Source organism: Leptinotarsa decemlineata, unplaced genomic scaffold (assembly GCF_025532065.1).
Source record: "Leptinotarsa decemlineata unplaced genomic scaffold, Ldec_3_MD MMD2_tig00004677_RagTag_RagTag, whole genome shotgun sequence".
Taxonomy (NCBI): domain Eukaryota; kingdom Metazoa; phylum Arthropoda; class Insecta; order Coleoptera; family Chrysomelidae; genus Leptinotarsa; species Leptinotarsa decemlineata.
Window position 1 is genome coordinate 996,242 of NW_027412610.1, and position 24,737 is coordinate 1,020,978.

At 35.0% G+C, this 24,737-nt stretch overlaps 1 protein-coding gene across 1 annotated transcript in view; it reads right to left on the reverse strand.

The window, feature by feature from the left end:
- The window catches only part of LOC111508380 (odorant receptor Or1), a 60,223-nt gene that overhangs the window by 20,117 nt on the left and 15,369 nt on the right, over nucleotides 1-24,737 (reverse strand). Inside the window, exons 4-6 of the mRNA XM_074179235.1 lie at nucleotides 18,985-19,084; nucleotides 16,368-16,472; nucleotides 4,548-4,703 (exon numbers count right to left, since the gene is read on the reverse strand). Of these exons, the coding sequence (XP_074035336.1) occupies nucleotides 4,548-4,703; nucleotides 16,368-16,472; nucleotides 18,985-19,084 (361 nt within the window). The remainder of the gene's footprint in view (nucleotides 1-4,547; nucleotides 4,704-16,367; nucleotides 16,473-18,984; nucleotides 19,085-24,737) is intronic.

Here is a 24,737-nt window from a genome sequence, read left to right on the forward strand (position 1 = left end):
TTCTATATTTTACATAATTCAAATGTTTCGCCAAAACATCATCACGACTTTCATTCATATTAGGTGAGGAGTCATGATCCGAGGAATCGATATGGGACGATGATGGTGTTTCGAATAGAGTTGTTCTCATATCGTCATTTTTCGTATTCATAATGCTCTTTTTGAATTATAGCTCAATTCGCTGATGAAGTGACCTCTACAATATTCAGTGATCGAATAAGTTTGAACAGCAAGATCATGGATATATAAAACTATCGAATCCTTTGCGATATCTTACTTCATCTATTTTTCTGTCCTTATCAATGACTAGAAATCCATATTGGTCCTTCCAGCATTTAACACACATCAATTGGAATCGTTTGAATGTTACATCGGGTGATACATGATCTGAATAAATATGATGTAAATTCGTCTCATCTTGTTTGAACATTATGATGGAATTGGTATTGTCACGCACTAATTGTTTGGGTACCCGTGAATATGTCTGTTCGAGATAAAAACAATCAACATCCTTATGACGTCCCATACAGAAATATGATCTAATAATATCCTGCTTTTCACATATCACATCATCCAAAATGAAAACAGAATTAGGCTTAGCATCGAAGGGTTCCACTATTTCTGCATTATTGCTGAATGTATAAAAACCTAATCCTTTTATAGATTCCAAAACATTTCGCAAGTACTGATATTTAGGTTGATTGAGTGATTTTGAATATAGATACACATTTCTAAATCTCAGTCCTTGTGGATGTGTTAATAGCGATATCATTCCATTCGTCTTTCCACAATTTGAAGGTCCTATAATGAGTCCTCGAACTGATGATGGAAGTAGTGGACCATGTCTGAATACCCTCTGTCCATTCAATCCACACCCGAATTTCTCATCTAGATTATCTACAGAAAACTTTTCTTTCTGTTTTACAATGCGCATCGTGCCGTAGTTGTTATTAGCTTATTCATTTCAATGTGTACCATCGAACATACGGACGTATTGAAAGTGATCATAAAATTGAAAAAGGTTGTGGTTTTGTTAATGATTTGATAAACAAACTTCCTTTCGAATTACATCTACCCGGAGGTTATCAATACTGTGGACCGGGTACAAAAACTGAAACAACGGTTACTTCGCAACGAACCTGGAATCAATAAATTAGATACTGAATGCAAAAAACACGATATTTAATATTCTAAGCATCCATCCGATCTTGCAGCAAGACATTTAACCGACAAAGAACTTAAATACAGCGCTTGGGATAGGGTTAAATCGAAGGACGCGGGTATTGGGGAAAGAGCAGCTGCATTACTTGTCACCAACATTATGAAAACAAAAAGACATATGGGCATGGGTTGTAGCAGCAATAAGAAAAAAATTAGGAGGAAACAAATGAAGAAAAATAAAAATAGAGAAGTTGCATTTGGTGCTGGGATAGTCCATAAAGTGCGAAATGTATTGAAGAAAGTTGATGGGGATCAATTTGTGACGAATAATAGCAAAAAAGCTATCACTGTGGTATTGCAGGCGGCACGTAAATACCTCAAAGCTGCCGGTAGAAAGAAGAAAATCCGCACACCACGCATAATTCCTGTTCCCAAGATCGGTGGACTTTTGCCATTGATACCAATTTTTGCTGGACTATCCGCACTAGGGAGTTTAGCAATTGCATTTCTCTTTGATGAAATTCTTTACGAAATGGGTGGTAAACACGTAGCTGTTGTTAGAAAATCTGGGATAACATCTACAATGAAAATCATGATATCATTTGGACAATCTCATGCTAACACATTATTGACATCTGGCTGGGGACTTTCACAATTGAAACAAGATATCTTGGAAACAAACAGTCATGTTTTTAGTGGAAAACTACCACTGAAATATTTGATGGGTTTTGCTGAAGATTACAACAAAAGTATCTTAAATGCCAAACAGGAATTGATTTTGATTATCGCTCGATCATTCAAATACTAATATATAGGTGAGGTTGATGCTGATTTGGAAATAAATAAAATCGAATGGAAAATAAGACATATTGTACCAGGTGATAAACACAAGCTCAAACTTTTGAGTAGAATAAACAAAAGCGGTCTGAATGCCAAAATCAAGTTGGCTTATCGCATGTAAGACTTCTATGAACTTCCATCATTACGTGGGACTTCTTCAGACATATGGGCCATCAAAACAACTACCGCTCTGGAAACTCCTCGTTTTGTCATCATCACATTCCAAAGTACTACCACATCTGAAGATAGAACACAGGATATTACAAAATTAACAACTGCTGATATCAATAATATTCGAGTATACTTGAATTCTGAAGTTTATCCATATTAGCGTTGGAATTTGAATTTCGATAAAAAACTTGATGCTTCTGCTTATTATGCTTTTGAGAGTTCCCAGCGAAGTTATTATGATGAAGATATGAGTGAACCTCTGATGGACAATGAACAATTTAGAGGGAATCTACTATTCGTCATCGATTGTTCCCATCAACCGAATGCAAAAAAATCATCAACTATTGATATTAGGATTGAGTTTGAGACGAGGAAGACCAAGTTTCCAGACAACACTAAAGTATATGCATTAATTTTGCATGATACAGTTTTAACATACAATGCATTGGATGATTCAGTTCACAGCAGATATTGACACTCGTCAAATTATTGATACTATTCCATTTTTCCACTCTATCATGTTCAGTTTTATGATTTTTTTTTTCATTTGTAACTGACTTCTATCATGTATTGTAATTTTTTTCCTAATTCATATATATCATATTTATTATTTTGTAATAATTTTCTATTGTATATAAGAGGATTTGAATAAATAAAACATGAAAATAATACAAAGTTTTTTATTTGACATTATTTATGATTTACAGGAACATACAGACTATCTAAAATAACTTCTTCCTCATAGTCATAATTTTCACGACCATCTTCAATTTCCTCTCGATTTTCATCATTCAATTCAAAGTGATGAATAATCCATTCTGGCAAGTATGGTTGGAGGCTATACAGGAATCTTCCCAGGTTCAGTTCAATTATAACTTCACAAAGTTGCCACAGTTCGAATTCATTATCCAAAAATTTGTTACAAACTTCTGCACCACTCCGATAGTTCTCAGCATCACGAAGACATAATTCAATTTGTTTTTCATCATAGCATACACTCATATCATAAACGCTCGCATGTTCGGCTCCATCACCCAACACCTTCAATTTAGACGACAAATGTTGAACCGATGATTTAAGATCTACAACATTGATCCAATCTTGACTTGCATACTGCATCCACATCTTTGAATGGTGGAACTGAAATCGAATAAAAAAACAATAAGCAACCTCCAACTTGTTTCCATGATATAATACTCACATTCCCATTTTACTTGTAGTTACAAAGTGAGTGTATTCAACTAACATATGACATATTTTTAATTATGTACACTTCATCAATTGGCAATGAAGATAAAGCCTTTTGCTCTAGTATTTCAACCTCCTGTACAATCAAATTATTAATTTTATTCAAATCTACTTTTGAAACAGACATGATGAGAATATGTATGAAAATATAAACAATTTCCAACAGACAAATACACTCACCGTCTTCCTTCTATTACGAACTGAATAACACTCTACCAATTGCTAACTGCTGCAGATATATTCATCTACTGATTTCATAGTGTGCCAGGCATTTCTTTCATATCAAACAGTGCGAATCACCCCCACCATGAAATCGTGAAAGGTTCACATTGCTAGTTGCTACTCACTAGGGATGCCTGACGTCACAGCCAAGCCCACCTCCCAACTGGATGCGATAACAGATGTCGATACGAACAGGCAGTGGTCGTTGCGCTCTCGTAGAGGGTAGACGTTAGGCAGACAGTCCTCGGCCATCGATAGCGGGGCTAGAGCGATGCGTTACGTCACAGCCTTCATCGCATCGGGAGAGGTGAGGGCAGACCGATGAATACGCATTACTCAGCCACACGTCGTGGAGTGAACATCTTGCTCTCTTACCGTTGGACGGATGCTGCTGTGACGTCACACCACTACTAACTTGGTGGGCTCACACCAATGGAACATTCATTACTTGAAGGATCTTCGAAGTATGCAGACGTATGTTTTTACATAGACAAGCACACGATGAAACCCTGTACCGTGCATTCTCACACACATACACCAATCAAATGTAATTACGTCACTATGTCATACACACACACCCAAAAATCTCATATAAAAAAAATTCTGAATGATCCCTGCACCAGACCCTTCAAGGTCACATCGCCTTGATGTTACTAAACAACAACAGAAAAAAGCAATTAATACGTCATAGTGGTGGGGGGAGGCCCAGAACCGGCTGTAATCTGCTACTTTCTTGATGGCTTAAATTTAAAATATTTTGCACATTTCGATAAAATATATGAACTTTGATAAAAGAAGTATGAAAATCCAAAAATGTCAGAAATAATTGATGGGCCTTTTTAAATAAGTTATCTTTACTCTGATTCACATTCAGTTTCAATAGTATTCTTTTCAAATGAACTTACCCGAACGAACGTTTCCAAAGATAGAGTAAAGAATCCTCCTGCGTACAGTTTTGAAGCCCTCTGTGATCGGGTCATGAAAAACAGGAGATTTCGTTTGAATTCCTGGGAACAGTTGGGCCAATCACTTCGGTAAGCGAAGTTGGTGAGTTTTGAACTCTGAAAGTAGGTCAGATATATTTGTTTGGTAATGATCGTTAACTTTGGAGAATCCGCGACAACAATACGAGAAAGTGATCGAGATTTATAGATTATATCGAAGATATATAGAATATTTATAAAAAAAGTAGAGTTTGTTACAGAGGACGTTATTTGATTTCTTGAGTTTTTGATAAATGTATTCATTTCAGACATTATCTCACCTATACAGAGGCTTGAAGTCAAAACATTGTTTATTTCTGCGGTTACTTACCAAGAAACATGGTCAAAGCTGGATATTAATTGATTCGAATGATAACATTTCATGAATATTCGACGTAATATCTATATGCATATGATTGAATATATAAGAAATTAGATTAGATGTCGCCTTGATCAGTTTCAAGGCCGTTCATATACTGGCCTGGTCCAAACTTTGGGTTATAAATAATATTTTTTTCAAATGGAACTTCATGTGTACATGAAGGGGATATTAAAGAAGTACACTATGAAGTACACTATGTTTCGAAGCAATCAAAAGCCACTATTGTATTTGACAAGTAGTAAGTTTGAATTCAATATTTTGGGGGTTTTCAATCTGAATTTTGACCCAAACATTTTCACTGAAAGATAAAATCAGATAATTTTTATAGTTTTATCACAGTCTAGTTCGAAAAGCCATGCAATAATGGATTACTCAAAATTAATAATTCCAATGATGTCCTAACTTTTCAGACAGCAAGTGATTATTTTGTTATATATTAAGTATTCTCCACATATTACGCTGGTGAGAAAAATTTTCCGATGAAGTTGTTTTTGCATATATAATGAACTTTTATAAGTGTATCGCTTTCACAAACAAATTTCAAGTGCTTGATCAAGTGTTTCAAATGACAATAACGTGATTGTAAACGATCTTGAATTCTTTTTTTTTATTTTGACTGAAAAAGGTTCAAATTAGCTTTCTTTTCGAAAAACATACCACAATTTTTCCATCAAATTGATTGGTTCCATTTTCTTAATGATCCGAATACGAATGGACGAAGGATATGAATTGTTGAATTTCATTAGTCCGGACTTCCATTGTCTAATATTATATAAAACGATTTGAAATCCCTGAAATAATTAAACAATTAAAGAAGAGAAATAAAAATGAATAGCTGAAAAAACAATTATATTAAGCAAAAACCTAAAATGAAAATTAGTGAAGTTGAATGCAAGTAAAAATTAAACTAATTGAAAAAATATAAATACAATGAAAATTAAAAAGTTGAGAGATTCCAAGCCAAGTTAATTCACGACGTTTCGATTGTAAGGTATCCACAATCGTCTTCGGGTGATGACTGGACCAATTCCTCCATGAGCTGACTATTTATATGTCATTTGATTACTTTCACGCAGCTCTGCTTTCCGTTTTCCGCTTCACTGGTTTAGTGAGAGATGACCGTTTGGCGGGAGTTGGCCATTTTTCGCTTGATTATGGGTTTCCATATGTTGTGAACCTACACGCTAGCTTGTCTGAATACATTGTTGGATAGCATGTATGCGGCTTCTTTGAATTTTCTCCTAAACCAATCTTCCTCTTTGTGTATGATCTCAGCTTAGGACCATTCGATGTTATGTTGATGGGTCCAAACATGCTCTGCTATTCCTGATTTGCTGGTTTCCCCTCGCTGTGTGTGTTTCGTGTGCTCGGCAATGCGAACATTCAATGGCCTCTCAGTTTCACCGATATAGGATTTACGGCACTCATAGGGTATCCCTTAAATGCAATTCTTGGAATGGCAGTTCTCGTTTGGTGACCTGGTTTTCGTGAGGCTGCTACGGATAGTGTTTTCGGATCTGAAGCAGGTTCTGATGTTGTACTTGGATCCAATTCTTCGTATATTTTCCGATAATTCTCTGATGTAGGGAAGTGCAAGCACTGGTTGTGACGGCTTCTCTTCCTTTCGGGGCTCCTGCTGTCTTTTAGCCAAAGTTTGCTCCACCATCGCTTTGGAGTAGCCATTCCGTTGAAGATCTTTCTCGAGACCTTCCTTCGTATTAAAAAGTCCGAGACACAGTCTAATAGAGTTTTTATGATTCCTCTTTTAGTTGATTGATGGTGGTTGGATTTGTGGTTCAGATACTGTCCCGTGTGAGTGGGTTTTCAGTATACAGATGTTTGCCACTTAGTGTCGGTCCTCGTCACCAATACGTCTAAGAATGGAAATTCGTTGTAGGCTTCTTTCTCCATTGTGAAAGTGATGGAAGGTCTCACGCTGTTGATGTGTTTCAGGAAGGCGTCTAGTTCAGTATTCCCATGGTTCCATATTATGAAGGTGAACTGAACTGAACTAGACGCCTTCCTGAAACACATCAACAGCGTAAGACCTTCCATCACTTTCACAATAGAGAAGGAAGCCCACAACGAATGGCCATTCTTAGACGTATTGGTGAAGAGGATCGACACTAAGTGGGAAACATCTGTATACCGAAAACCCACTCACACGGGACAGTGTCTGAACCACGAATCCAACCACCATCAATCGACTAAAAGAGGAATCATCAAAACTTTATTACACCAAGATTTCGGACTTTGTAATACGAAGGAAGGTCTCGAGAAAGAACTAGTCATCATCAAAAATTATCTTCAGCGAAATGGCTACTCCAAAGCGATGGTGGAACAAACTTTGGCTAAAAGACAGCAGGAGCCCCGAAAGGAAGAGAAGCCGTCACAACCAGTGCTTGCACTTCCCTACATCAGAGTATTATCGGAAAAGATACGAAGAATTGGATCCAAGTACAACATCAGAACCTGCTTCAGATCCGGAAACACTATCCGTAGCAGCCTCACGAAAACCAGGCCACCAAACGAGAACTGCGATTCCAAGAATTGCATTTACCAGATACCCTGTGAATGCGGGAAATCCTATATCGGTGAAAATAAGAGGCCATTGAATGCTCGCATTGCCGAGCACAAGAAACACACACACAGCGAGGGGAAACCAGCAAATCAGGAATAGCAGAGCATGTTTGGACCCATCAACATAAAATCGAATGGTCCTAAGCTGAGATCATGTACAAAGAGAAACATTGGTTTAGGAGGAAATTCAAAGAAGCCGCATACATGCTATCCAACAATGTATTCAGCCAAGCTAGCGTAGAGGTTCATAACATATGGAAACCCATAATCAAGCAAAAAATGGCTAACTCCCGCGAAACGGTCATCTCCCACTAAACCAGTGAAGCGGAAAAAGGAAAGCAGTGCTGCGTGAAAGTACTCCAATGACCTATAAATAGTCAGCTCATGGAGGAATTGGTCCAGTCATCACCCGAAGACGATTGTGGATACCTTACAATCGAAACGTCGTGAATTAACTTGGCTTGGAATCTCTTAACTTTTTAATGTTAATTGTATTTATATTTTTTCAATTTGTTTGATTTTTACTTGTATTTTACTTCAACAATTTTCATTTCGTGTTTTTTTTTAATATAATTGTTTTTTCAGCTATTCATTTTTATTTCTCTTCTTTGATTTTTTAATTATTTCTGGGATTTCAAATCATTTTAAATAATATTAGACAATGGAAGTCCGAACTAATGAAAGTCATTATGAAACATTGTCAATCACCTTCAAACAAACATATGAATTGTTAATATTACAATTCACTTGAAACTTTCGTCATTTCCATTAATGTTCAGAATGAACCATACAAATAGGCATTTTTTTGGCAAGTTGTGATGTTTCTCGCCATCCACGTTGGGTTTATTTATATGGGGATCTAGGTTGAAGAAAATATGTTCAGTTGTTGACAAGTAGGAAAGTATGAAATAAAACTTCATTCTGAATAACCTTGAATGACGTCACGCAACCTTGAGCTATATGCAAGACCAAGTGAACTTGAAAATATAAATTGAATTTGGGATTCGAAGCTTTCTTCCGGTAGGTGACTTTGAGGATTGGCTTTGCAGGGCATCTCATGACCTCGAGCTTTATGTACATGAACATGGACCTTGAGATTTGACTCAGAGTATGTGCAGGAAGTGTGAATTTTCAGGCAGTTGGATTTACTCCATAATCTCTTGGTCCATATAATTTTGTCGAAATATATATATATATATATATATATATATATATATATATATATATATATATATATATATATATATATATATGTATATGTATATATGTATATATATATATATATATATATATATATATATATATATGTATATGTATATATGTATATATATACATATATATATATATATATATATGTATATGTATATATGTATATATATATATATATATATATATATATATATATATATATATATATATATATATATATATGGGTGTCCCTGGACTTCCTCTTTTCCTCTCGGGAATGTATAGATGGGGTCAAAATATCACCAGTACTTCATATAACTTTTTTTCCTAAAATCCTTCGTTACCAAGTAATGGGCCCTCGAAGTTACAAAATGAAAAATGTTTTTCTTTGATAACTTTTCAAGTGAATATTCAAAATCATCCAAATTTTGGTAATTGACTAAACAAATGAATTCCGTCGATGAGCTTTCATGCAGAAGTCAGTTGTTTTGCTACAAAGTCAGGAACGGACTACCCCCGATGGTCCACACCCCAAAACTTTGAAATGACAGATATTTTTCAATATTTTTCAACAAATTAAGGTTACTTGGACAATTTTATGAATAAAAGTACTCGTGTGGAAAGTCGATCGGAGCAACGAGTCTTGATAAAAATGTAGTTTCACTCGACGACATCAAACCCGCTCGTCCACCATTATTTGAAATGAATAATTATCAAAGCAGAAATAATAATGATAACGTTAATTCAACAACATTTATCCTGAGATGTCTACCATTATTCGAAAATATTAGTTTTTAAGGAAAATGGAAATGATAGGTAAAATGTTCATTACGAATTTTTATAATGCAAACACGTTTAACTAACGAAACTCAAGAGCCTCAAGAGCAAACAGAAATGCAAAATCCGCTACAGAAACTGCTCGATATGACCACCTTCTCACTATACATTTTCTTAGTCTGCGAAGACACCCTCTCTGTACTTGAAATAGCATTCCAGGGTCGTTTCGTATGGCTTCACAATGTAATGTTATTCTATTCAACAATGCATCTCTTGTGTGAATAGGTGAACAAGGCTTTTTAGATTTAAATCCGGAGACTGCGATGGCCATGAATATGGCCCACCTCTACCAATCCATCTATTGTGGAAAATATGGTTCAGATGGTCACGCACAATCAAACTAAAATGAGGAGGAGCGCCATCATGCATAAACCACATATCTCTTCGGGTTTGCAATGGAACATGTTCCAAAAGTCCATTCAAATCGTTCTGAATGAACTCCAAATAACGTTCTCCATTCAATCGGTTCTGTAGAACGAATGGTCCTATAAGATGGTTTCCTATGATACCAGCCCAAACATTCACGTTGAATTTCCGTTGGTGTTTGGTTTGCAATATCCCATGGGGATTTTCTTCGGCCCATATATGGAGATTATGAGAGTTGATAACTCCATCTCTACTGAAACCTGCTTCATCAGTGAATAAAACTCGATTAATAAAAGTCATATCCTCTCTTTGCCTATCCATGAACCAATTGGCATATTCCAGTCGTGCTGGAAAATCTTGAGGTGTCATGGCATGTACCTTCTGGATGTGAAATGGGTGGAGCAGTTGTTCCCTAATTATTCTATGAATAGTGGACTTGGATGTATGGAACTGTTCTGATAGATTTCTGATGCTCATTGAAGGATCATCAGCGACGGCTTCCAAAATATTTTCCTCCAATACAACGGTACGTACAGTCCTAGGAGCGCCCTCACCACCTCGTTTTGGCAAAACTGTACCTACAATAATATCGAAATAAAACAACGTGCTCAAATTAATTATCAATTATTACATACCTGTCTCCCTCAAGCTGCGATCGACACGCTCGAATGTTTCTCTTGACGGTACCGTTCGATTGGGAAAATGCTCGGAATACAGACGACGAGCTTCTGCAGCATTACAAAATGCTCGTCCATAAAATACATGCATATCTGCATATTCATTGAATGTAAACTGTTCGGCCATATCAAAAAAATTCAAAATATCCTATAGAATATTGACAATACAATGATAGTCATATGACAACGCACCACTCAACAAAACAAAATCGCATTTCAGTTTCTCATTTTTTATCAAAACTTTATAAAAGGTTTTTTTCTCAACATCTGTGAAGGAAATGGAACATAATTATTCCCTGGATATTTTTCACCTGATCATGTGCAGCCGTTTTTGTTGTTCATTCGTTTGCTTTTTATTAGTATAGTAAATATTTTTTCCGATGTGCGTTTTTTCAGCTAAATTCAGATTCATGTTAAAGAATTTCTCCCATAAAATTATAATTATCAGTGAAACTCCTCAACAGTTTAGCTGTGAAGAAGAATTTGAAATATTCGAATGTTGAGTTTCATGAGATTCAGATAACTGATCAACACGAAACGTGATTATTCCACACGTATTATGTACATACAAAATATGGAATGAATTCGAAATTTCATAGTAGAGTAGCTTGTTAGTTTAAAAACACCACGAATCTACAGAACTTGATATTTCTTTTGAAAAAATATCTGCTATCACAATTGTGACTTAAACTTCCATATAAGTACTGTACTTTTTGTTTACGACTTCATTTTAGCATACTTTGTATTATTCCTGTTATAAATGTTGTTGAATTAACGTTATCATTATTATTTCTGCTTTGATAATTATTCATTTCAAATAATGGTGGACGAGCGGGTTTGATGTCGTCGAGTAGAACTACATTTTTATCAAGACTCGTTGCTCCGATCGACTTTCCACACGAGTACTTTTATTCATAAAATTGTCCAAGTAACCTTATTTTGTTGAAAAATATTGAAAAATATCTGTCATTTCAAAGTTTTGGGGTGTGGACCATCGGGGGTAGTCCGTTCCTGACTTTGTAGCAAAACAACTGACTCCTGCATGAAAGCTCATCGACGGAATTCATTTGTTTAGTCAATTACCAAAATTTGGATGATTTTGAATATTCACTTGAAAAGTTATCAAAGAAAAACATTTTTCATTTTGTAACTTCGAGGGCCCGTAACTTGGTTACGAAGACTTTTAGGAAAAAAAGTTATATGAAGTACTGGTGATATTTTGACCCAATCTATACATTCCCGAGAGGAAAAGAGGAAGTCCAGGGACACCCTGTATATCTATATATATATATATATATATATATATATATATATATATATATATATATATACATATACATATATATATATATATATATATATATATACATATACATATATATATATATATATATATATATATATATATCTATATATATATATATATATATATATATATATATATATATATATATATATATATATATATATATATATATATATATATATATATATGGTAAAATGGATTAACAGGGTCTCTCAGTCAAAAAATCAAAAATCAAACTCTGCTTTACTTTGCCAAGCTTTCGCTTCTAATGGGAAGCTTCTTCAGGGCCTATAATTTAATGATTTTTGAATATTTTCGCCTTTGAATAATATTACAAATCATACTTACAGTGAAAATGAGTGACAAACAATAAATTGAAGATAGAATTGACATAAAAGTTAACATGTGTACGATTTTTTTTTGGGTTTGACAAATGTCATACCTTCACATAAATGTCATTTTTCAATGGGTATGATTTGATAATTTTTACTGTAATGAAAGAGTTATTGATTGATACATCTTTCATTAATAATAATAATAATTTGGATCAATAACTCTTTCATTACAGTAAAAAATTATCAAATCATCATACCCATTGAAAAATGACATTTATGTGAAGGTATGACATTTGTCAAACCCACAAAAAAAATCATATACATGTTAACTTTTATGTCAATTCTATCTTCAATTTATTGTTTTTCACTGATTTTTACTGTAAGTATGATTTGTAATATTATTCAAAGGCGAAAATATTCAAAAATCATTAAATTATTGGCCCTGAAGAAGCTTCCCATTAGAAGCGAAAGCTTGGCAAAGTAAAGCAGAGTTTGATTTTTGATTTTTTGACTGAGAGACCCTGTTGATCAATTTTACCATACATTTCTCCAGTCGCAAACATTATCCAATTTATATATATATATATATATATATATATATATATATATATATATATATATATATGTGTAACGAAAGTGAAAAAAGTTTTACCCATAGTGACAACCTGCATCGCTATGAATGAAATTTCTGTACGTTAGTGACTTATGGAGGAGCATAAACTGCAAATGATGGAGAATCGTCAACCTCAAAGAGGCGAAGGTTGAACCCCCCAATACCTCTAGCAATGCAGACATGCCAGTGTTGCAATTTCACTATTGCATGCGGTCAAGTGAATGTATATCGGAGAACCTTGCAGCATAGAACGAATGCATGTGTTCAATATGGAAAGGGTGTCAAAATTGTAGGCACAGTTTTCAAGTGTAGAATCGTGAGCTACAGAGTGGATAGTGAATAGTCAGATTGATCACTCCATATTCTACATGGAATTCAATCAGAAAGTATTGAAACTATTCGAAGAAGTGTTATTGATTCATGAAATTGTGAAAATTCATATGGAGGTGTTTGGGCGGTACAATATACAAACTGAAGAGCATTCCGATATACAATAGTTCCAATCAAGTTGTTGAACAATCGAACGATTTGACTGTGGTATATAATACTTTTGCTGACAGTTTGACTGCTCAGGCTATGAAATTTCAATATCGAGATTCAGGTATATGATCTATTCACAACATGATTGATTGAATCTGTAAAAAAACTATATATTTTCAGGTTGGACAATCGAGAAAATTTTGAATATGGTGGTGGATGTTGATAAGTATGCCTCCCACAGGGTCTTCTTATATCAAACTTCCGAAGTTGAACGAGTCCAAAATAAAGTGTAGTGAATATGGTGAATCAGATCCAGTACTGCTTTACGTGGGCTGTGACTTCAGCTTTGTATCCTGCCAATGCGAGAGTCTCTGAAAATTTGTTATATTTTCACTTCTCGACCGTATTGAATGAATCAGGTATATATTCTCAGGTTGAGTTGAAAGATATTCCTGAATTTGAGGTTATGAACGATTGCTCTATCAATGTTTATGGGTTGGAAAAACGTTTAAAAATGGCAAAATTAAATATGGAGTTGCACCATTACACCCACAGAAACGTAGGTTTAGTCACATGAATCTGTTGAATATCACAGATTAATCTGGCATTTGTTTGATTAAGGATTCATCGAGACTCGTTTCATTCCAAATAACTACACAAAAATATTTTTTGTGATGGTTGTTTATTTATTGTGATTTATGATGAGCAAGCTTCATTGCGACATTAGTTGAATGATTATAATCACCTTTCAACAATAATATCAAACCCAAATTTCAGAATTGACAAATTTGGTAAATATGTCCCTCATTTTGAAATTTGAGGCACATGCAAATGAACCAAATAATGTTCACTTTTCCAAAAACAAAACTTGTCTTCATGAACCATATGCTTCCACCTATTCCATAATTCAGTTTGTATTTGTTCCAAACTTGGAGGCCAGCGTAACCAATATCTATCACACATAATTGAAAACTGTCATTATGATGATTCTTTCGACTGCTGAGGAAGAGCATTGCTTCAATATTGTCACCACGTGTGGTATATTTATGAAAATATTGGATGAGGGCGATAATGAAGAACGTGACTACTGCCATCTAATGAAAAAAACGAAGCTACACATAGCATTCGTAATGTCAACTTCAGAATGCCCAAATTCATTCCCATGACTATCATTTATTTATACAGGAGTACCAATGAAATAAAGTTGATGTCATCGCTCAAACTGAATAGAGTAATGTGTTTCTTTTCCGAAACTTATATTCATTGAAAACGAATTATGTCCAGATGGGCAAGTGAAAAAAATATTAAAAATTGAGATTTATTGATAGTTTCATATTTATGACTGAATCACTGCGAGAGTTGGGCGATAATTAGGATAAAAAATATTTTGTAGAAACGAGAAAACATTTCTCAGCAAATGATTCCAGGTAATGAGGCAGAAAGGTGTTTTTCAAACAACTTCATTGATTTTTTGGATAAATTGACTTCTCTAGGTATAGCATTGAGGTAGACTTTTATGATAAATTGAATTAGGAGCACATTTCTGATGATGGAGTTAGGAAAGTATCTGACATATTCAGCTGTCGTGATTCAGGCAAATATTCTGATATATACCTGAAATCTGACGTTCTGTTGCTGAGTCATATTTTCGAAAATTTTAGTTTGAGCAATTATAAATTAGACCCTGTTCATCATTTCACATCTCCATGTCTAACTGGATTGCTATGTTAAATTATACAGGTGTCGATTTAGAATTATTTTCTGATATCGATATCAAATATTCAAATATTCTGATATCAAATTGGTATATACTTGTAATGCACTGTTTGGAATATTTGATATAGTAATGAATATTACTGGATAAAACTGGAGTAATATTGAAATTGGTGTATGTTAAATTTGAAACAAGCGGTCCGTAATGGTTCGATGTTGATGAGGATTCACATAGTTCTCATCAACATCATGGTTGGAAAATTATATCGATTTGAATACAAATCTGGGAAATAATGCTACGAATAAAATTGAAAATATCTATTGCAAACTGAACGTAAATTCTGTATATGGCAAGACAATGGAAAATGTTAACAACATAAGGAATATTCAAATTGTTACACAATGAGAATCTACAAGAAGATATATGGATGTCAATGCTCGTATAGCTTGTCCTTATTTCAAAATTATCAATATTTTCTGAAGACTTTGTCGCAATATATATGGATATGTCGAAAACTGTCATATACTACAATTTTTTTAAGTTCGCGAAAAGCATTACGTATATTAAGCTTCTCAGATGCTAAATTCAATGTGCTAGTAAGGAAGTGGGTGATTGGAAATATGATGGATGAACCCTCGAATCATTCCATCATTAGTGTTCAAGGTCCATGTACCAAATCATCATTTCCAAAGAATATCAGATGGAATAAAGAAAGCAGAATCTATCAAAAAGGTACACCTGAAGGACGACTCCTTTTTTTCGTTTCAATAATTTTTATCAAAAAAACCTGAATCAGCATAGAGAGGAAACTTTTAATAGTTTGTTATAGCAAGTGTTTAAATTTTTCTAAATGAATATCATTGTTGTTTCTTGTGCCGTGAGTGTAAATATGTTTGTTTTGTCTAACTGATTGAAAATTCAAATTGACGACATGGCTTATCAGCTTATGAAAATAAATTCTAGTGTTTGCAAGAATTCAATTTTTCCAAACTTTTCTACTTGAGATCAAATATTAGACTGATAAATACGAAGTTCGTTGTCTGGAGCATAGTAAATATCCACTCGATACTGGTTAACAAAATTGAATTTTTAGGTTGAGAAGGTTAAATGACATTCATTCGGGAAATGGCACAATTCGTCAATATGAGAGAAAAAATCAGTTCGGGGTTCGATTATCATGAAATGTACATTTTTCCATTTCAAATTCTGATGTAGAATGAAGATCAGTTGGCTCATAAGATGGTTATAATAATGAGAGTCTTACCTCCAATATTACCTCATTTCCAAAATAACATACGATAAAAATCTCCATCAGCATGCAGTACTGGTAGAGTATCAGAGAAAACAACTTCACACTGGGAAACGAAACCTAAAAAAAAGTATAAAGTCAAATATATTAATGAATGTAAACTCCACTTTGATCAAATCAGATGAATTGGAACCTCTGGCATACGATTGATTTATTTAAACACATTTTACATAACAGAACAAAATACAGTCTCTCGACTCTCGATTCCTCAACAACTAAGTTAGAGCTTTTGATTATATAACGCGGCTTCTGTACACATTGATTTTCTTCACTGGAGTGAAGATGGTTGGGTTGGCGCGAGTGGTTTGTTTCACTCAGTCAATCGACCACTGTGAGAGCCGGTGGTTCAAGCCCAGAGACCGGACCATCGATTTTCACTGTCTATTGTCCAACATGTGCTAAAAACCATACGGTGGAATGTTAGACGTCGATAATCCTTAGCTTGACTTCGGAGGGTTGGAGTTCCTGTGAAAAGTGACAGCTGGTTAACGAAAGAATATATTCAATCAGGTTTTTCAATTCGGTCGAAGAAAGTATGTTCAGGGTTCAATAAGAAGAAAGGAAGGTTGGATTGACTATCGCCAGCATAATAATCTACGTCACACATTTTCAATGTGACATTCTGAAATTTCATTATTTGCTTTAACTGTGAGCTTCAAAAGTGAGATATCAGGTTGTAATTCATTGATGATATGTACTCAATATCGGAGTGTTGATACCAATGCTCACATATGCACATAATTTCAGTATTTTAACTTTTTACAATGACTTTCAATTCGGTCAATTTGTTATTCAAACACAAAATATTCACGTGGAAAATGTTAACATTTGAAATAAATTCAGATTATATGGTAGTTTTATATCTATCCAGTTGAAACGACTTGATGATTTTTTTTATCGAAACTTACTTTTATGCTGCCTAATGGAGTTAGTGAACTTCTTTCACACGCATCTTCAGTATTGTTATTTTCTATCAGATTTTTTTCCAGATTCACAGACTATCTTTATACTTGCTGTGCCGTTTCCCTTTTCCACAAAAAACGTGGTACCAGAGCACCGCTTAGTCATATCTCCGGTTTCCATGCCCTACTGAATTGTCTTGCTTTATATATAGTCACTTTCACAGCTCGGGTAGTTTGGACTGGTGCTCTTCACAGACAACCTCTGGAAAGTGTTTCACTATAACCTTTTTCAAATCATCCTAGTTTGTATTTGATTGAGCCGTGTGACATGAAGTGAGACCTTTTTGGATACTGTTATGATGCCTGGAGTATCTTCATTGCTACCGATCATGTATCTTCTTTTATTCCTTAAGTTTTTCTTGTGTGAAACTTTTTCCATTTTTCATCATCTACTAGGGTGTTTAACTCCTGTATATTGTGCATTTTATTGGCAGATTTTGCTGTCAAGATTGCTGCATTTACTTCTTTATCGGTGAAAATTTTTGGTGAATTATTTGCCACATTTCTGTTATTAACTATGAGGTATTCCCGACGATGATTCATTTGATTCTGGAATCATTTGAAAGTTTTTTATTTGTATTTGGCTTTTTCAGAATTTGCGTTTTTACTTGTATTGTCCTTTTTTGCTTCATACCCATTCAGTTTTTCTGTTAGGATAACGATTTTATCTTTCAACAAACAGAAGTTTTTGCTGAGAATATCGCACTTGAATTCTATTTCATGCAATAACTCACGCAGGAGTTTATGTTCCACTGCATATGGATTTATTTCCGGATCAGCTCAAGAGATCTCTTTTTCACTTCATCTTCATGTGGTAAAAGGCTATTTGCACACACACCGATTTTGGATGGCCAGTATAAAATCGACCGATATGTTATGGGTAGCGGGTGCTTGCAGACTCACCGGATTTTTATCGGTCGTTTTTATCGGTCGTAATTAGCACGCACTACCAAAAGTAAGTTAATACGTGATAACTACAATTCCACCGAGCAGTCGAGACTGGAATGGTCGGTAAAAAATCGATGAGTATGCAAGAGTGTATTTAGGTCACGTACGCCACTACTTCCCGGTACTGCCGGCGATACAGTGACAGTGGACGGCTTCCCACCGGTATTTTACCGGCGATGATCGCCGGTCGGCGTCTGTGCCAGGTCCCGTTCCCACATGTGGTTCACTATTGGAATTTGGACGACCGGTATAAAATCGGCCGTCCAAAATTGGTGTGTGTGCAATTAGCCTAAACATTTCATTTTATGTCGACAACATTAATTTTTTGTTTGGGCTGCTCATAGCATACAAGGATGGAAGATTTCCATGCATCAGTAACACTTCACTGAATTTATAATTGTTTTTTACAGTATTTACACTCGTTCGAAGAACTTCATCTATTTCAGAAAGAAGTATCACCATTTTTTAATTTTTCATTTTAATCTTATTGACCTCATGATTTCCATGGTTAACTTTTCTTTATCTGCTAGTTGTCTCATTAAAAGTAGTATTTGACATTTCACTGCTACATTCATTGAACTGAAAGTTGTGGTGAAGGTTTCGTGTTGAAATTATTTGCAAACCAGAATATCACTTCTTGTGTAGGCTATGAAGTTACTTACCAAAGTCATTTCAAATAGAGTTGTACATATAATTATTACGCTGACTGCAAATTGGCCCAGTATACTTGTCGTGAATAAGAAATACACTTCGTTGGAGAATCTGAAACAAATTGAAATTATTCATAAACATATATATTTAAAACATTTTACTGGAGTTTCATCCCAACACCAAACCGTTATTTTCAACACCTCGTCAGTCACGTGTTTCGATCACCAAGTGATAATCTTCAAGAGGAAGATTGAACAGTTGGATCTTCCACTTGAAGATGGTCACTTGGTGATCGACGAAACACGTGTCGAGGTGTTGGGACGAAACTCTAGAAAGATACATTACTACACCAAACGTTCCAAACAGTGCATTACAAGTAGGATTTGAAACTTTATAACTTCTATTTATTATATGCGAGCCCTTTCGATATCTGTCTGTGCTATCATCTTCATATGTATAAATAATTCCATGAAAATCAGAAGATAAATAGATAAATACTAATATGGAAAGCCTCTCTGAAATGCCATCCAACACCGAATACACCTTATGCCCAACAGGCTGAGACAGCTGTCTAACGATGGCTCTTAAATTGAAATCAGATTATGAATATTTATCTTTTCATTTTCATGAAATTATTTTTAGCAGCTTAACTGCATTAACCTTTTTTAATATTGATTCTAGAAATTGGTGTATTCGATTTTCGATGGCATTTCAGGAGAGCTTCCTAGATTCATGCCTAGATTCATCTCCTAAAGGAGATGTCGATATAAATATCGGCAGATGCAGACCAAGACTCGCTGAACACACACTCGCTTATTGACGATACCTCCGGACATTAGCATAGGACAGGCCTGACAGTTTCATCTTCCTGTTCACACATCCTGCATAGAGGTTTGTCCACTAGCCCCATATTATGGAGGTGTTTCCTTAGTTTACAGTAGCCAGTGAAAAATCCTACTGTTAGGCGTAGATTTTTCCTGGTCACCGCCAGATATTTCTCCGGCGCCAGCTTCCCAGGGTCGCCCAAGGTGAACCTGGCAAAATTGCATCCTTTGATTGCATCCCATTTCTTTAGGGATTGAACATGGGTGTGACGTTTGGCTAGTTCCGCAATTGTCGAAGTCATCAAGCCGTAGGTGCCACTGGGTCCTTAAATTCTTAGTCCAGCCGCTTCCTCAGCTGAAGAGTCGGCAATGCGATTACCTATACTTCTGTCGTGCCGTTTAACCCACCTCAGGATAATGTTATTACCTACCGAGGCTTTGGCAAAATCTTGGTGGCACTCTAGTACTAGCCTTGAGGCAACACGTTGTCTGTTCAATGCTAATAGGGCTTGTTTGCTATCAGTGCAGATTGTTATGTTTTTGCCAGAAATTCCTTTCCTGGTTATTTATTTTGTGTCGATCGAGATATGAGCCAGTTCTGTTTGTGCCAACACAGTTGTCGTGGTTGGTCAAATCACTAACGTGCAAGCTTGCAAACAAACTTGGATGACCCACGAATAAGTAGTTCCCTACGTATACTGAATTGTGAATAATTAGTTGAAATGAGACAGATATGGGATATTTTACAAATTAACATTCCTAAATATATATAACATCAATGGCCAAATGACCTCAGAAATTTTAGGACTCAGTATTTGTTTCGTTACGAAGTCAAACACGTTACATTGTCAATTCTTATTTTCAATTTTTGTTGTAATGAAAAAAAATTATTTCGAAGCGTAACAATGAAAAATTGTGAAGTATTCGTGGATAGCTTGTCTTTGAAACATTTGGTCTATTTTGAGCGGTCCTGTGCATCGTCGTGCTTGAAAAATTGCGCGTGTTTGGAAGAACACAATAGCCTATAATTCATTATATCATTAGAGAAATTATTCGAATCACTTCTCTTCTCTAATATCAATTTAGTGATCTCAATCAACTCAATGATCAGGAACATTTTTCTAGGAGAATCAACTTGAGAGGAACCAGAACACTGAAATAAAATCAATATCAAGTGGATTTGAAGTTGACAGAGAGAGAAGTCCACTTTTCTGGTGTTCAGCTGAGCAAAAAAGTTGATAAGATCCGACTAACAGAATAATCTGTTTTGCGAAATTGATGATCGTAAATGGAAAACTGCCATAGAATGAATGAAATAGGTTTGAAATTGTTGAGATGAAAACTATTACCAGTGAAAACGGTCTTATTCCAAACAACCCATTGTTCACCTTCATATGGAAAAATATTTAAAAATCACCGGAAACTCTCACGACAAAATTTATTACCAATTTCTACCCAAAATCAGGTGTGACAGAGAATGAAAGTGAATATGCACCCTGTTAGATATAAGTAGAGGCCAGATTAAAAGTATTGAATTAGTTTAATTCATCTCTGGAAGACGCCAACTTGGTTAGTGAAGCCCACGTTGAGAAGAGTTTTGCAGTTCTAGAGTTTAGAAATAGTGCTAGTTCCGGAAATTATATAAATTTCAATGAACTATTTTTGGATAAAAAACTCGCTTACTTGTTATATACTTTTCAGGTACAAACAGGTGACCAACCCTTATAGGTACCCTTATCGGTTATATGATGAATTTTTCCGAAAAAAATTAATTTTATCACTTACCCAACAAAATAATGGTGTATGAGTAAAACTAGGTCACATTCATAGTTGCTTAAATTATAGATATTGAATTTTTTGAATGTTGAGGATGAACTTATTCAGTTGAACGAAATTGAAAGAAAGCGACGTAAAACTGGATTAGATTTTCATATCAGAATAGGTTTTAATATTGAAAACGATATATTTTTAGAAGAATTGGAAAACCTAAACTTTCCTAAAACATTATTCTTATTAATCAATATTTAATTATTATGTTTTATTATTATTTAATATTATTATAAGTATTATTATGTAATATTTAATCTGACTTCCACTCGTATATAATCCTCGGAAAGCACATATACCTTCGGAAAAATATCATTTTGAAAGAATTCATATTTAACATTTTGGAAAAAAAAATTTTTTATTTCATAATTATGTATTTTCATTAATGAATGAAATGTATTTGTTGTAGCATTAGTCTTATTATTAGAATGAAGAAGTTTTGTTTTATTAATTGGCAACATTGCTTTTCAGAAGTTTCACCTGTGAATGCGAGAGTAGCAAGAAGAAAATTATCGGAAGTCGATCGGTCCGATTCATATTGTTTAAATAATTTACGGTAATTCCGTATAGTTTCACGGTGAAAGGTGAAAATAAGTATAGCGTGCTTTGATACGTTATTCATTGGGTTGAGGGTGGTGTTTTTCCCATTTCCTCCTTTCCTTCCTAAAGCCATTTCCAGCACCATCAGAAATCGAGAATACAAATTACGGACTAGTGAAGGTAAGAACTTTCTTCATACTTCTTACAGAACATTATCGGGATGTTCTAGAAAGTGAAACGGACAGTATTAGTGAAAAAATTTAATATAACTGTTATTATTTTATATGCTTCGAGGAGCGCGCTTACACGATCGCTCAAATATAGGAAACCATTACTTTGACAAATTTGTGCTACTAGAAGCGATCAAAATAATCTCTCTCTCTCTCTCTATTTTAAATGGTCGTTGCTTCCTATCTTCAGGCGCATATGACCAATGCTCCTCCTGTTGGTTAACAGGAGCTTCGTCGGGGAGCGCAGCGGTCTTGCACAAAGCAATGCTGCCACCCATTTTTTTCTAACTTTATATATAAAAAACTCTAGTTTTTTTTAACATAAAAACAATTTCATTTTTTGAAGTCGCCTTCTACTTGGGAGACCTTTTGGTAATTTTTCACATATATAACCCCCTTTACGTGGTTATCGGAACCACCCCGGCCTGGATACCGGCGTGAATAAAGGGGGCCACTTATTCATCACTTTTTCAGACACTCCACATTTCAATTTTAATACAAGACAACACAAAACGGAGCCTCACGATAGCACATGGCATCCGCCATGTGCTTTGAGGACGGACGTTATCAGCACGTCCGTCCACTACCACGGCCACCACGGAACTCCCGATCAAAATAATCTTTCATTGATAAAAATTGATTGATTGAATAATGAGGAAGTATTCATACCTGTCATACCCATTCTATTCGAATACATTTTGCTGATATTCGAGATTTTTGGGTTGACTCACGGTTATAGAGCGTTGGGCGCTGTCAACTGAAGTTTCAATAATTCCTTTTTTTGTCCTGCCAGATACCTGTCTGTGTGCTTTGGTTTCACATACAGCCTATGGCCCACAGTTTCATCTTCACGTCTTTTTCCAATTACATTCCAGATTGCAATTTTTCCGTGGGTTTTTCGTTCCTTTGTAAGTAGGAGTTTGGAATTGGGTGAATCCAGATGTGACAGAAATGTGTTTAATTGCTCTTCACCATGCTGTCATACTATTAACGTAGCCAATAATATGGTTTCACGGTTACTCGCTCTAAGACTCACGGTTTTTTCCATAAAAAGTTCGCCACCATATCGGGCAACCCATCGCGGTAGATTCAATTTCATTCATAGAAATACGTTTATATCTGGTAAGAAAACCTTACTGATTAGCTGTAGAGTGTATTTGACCAGAACGTTCATTTACACGGAGACTATTTTGAAGCTACTGTCTTTGACCGGAACTATGATGTACGAGGGGACCACCTCAAAGCTTACTAGCATGTCTCCATGACTTAGCTATTCAGCTATTCAAGTGTTCGATAAAATTGAATGCTATTACCCAAGACGATATAGGAAGGTGACAGATATTCAAAACGGAAACAATTTCAAGTGAAGAAAACATAGAAATTCCACACATGAAAATTAATTCAATACAATCAAATAAAAAAATAATAGAAAAAGAGTATACCTTTCCAGGTCTTGAGATAAGGCCTTGGCAGTTCAATCTATACAATCACTCATCATCTCAAGGCTTTTAATATTGTCTACCACTGTTAGTCATTAAAACCTGCAGACCACGGCAAATAATATCGACAAATAACTCTGACACGATGTATATACAAACTATATTTGTCATCGTCAAATAATAGATTATTGTATTGATTCAGGCAAATTAGCTAAAATAAAAGAAAAAAATGCGAAGTTGCTGAAGTTTGACATGTATGTTCAAAAATACATATACTTTCAAGAATTGATGAGTCCCGAGCTGTAAAATTTGTGCTCGACCCCACTTATTGAAAAAAGTGGTTTAAAATAATTTTTCGCTAATATATTGAAATTTTTACATTGAATTATAGGTGAATTATTCAAAAACCAATAATTACTTCATACACTTGATTTATTTAGTAATAATTGACGTTTAAAACATTGTTTATTGAAAAAAGTGTTTTTATTCGACATTTTTCATTATCTTCATTCTTCTAATCTTTTTCCCTCCTCTAGGTATGTTATGAAAAAAAAATTATTATTCATTTTACAGGTGAGCATTGGTCGTGAGTGGATAACAATATAATACCGACTGGACCATACCTTTTATCTAAAAAGCATCGGATTGAGCAGGATCATCCTCCTCAATAATATCTGCTGCATCAGTCTCCTCGTGTACGTCATCAGAACCGAAATTTTCATCATCCAGCTCATCGATACTTTTAAAACTGTACGCATTGAGACATTGCACTTTCTGGCAATTCCCGCACATTAAGGAGCTACATCTCACGTGGCAATCGATTGTACAGTTACAGGAAATCAGTTATGATATTATTTCCGGAGCTGGTGTGAAAAGTGTTGCCGTTGGTTGTAGAATGTTGGAA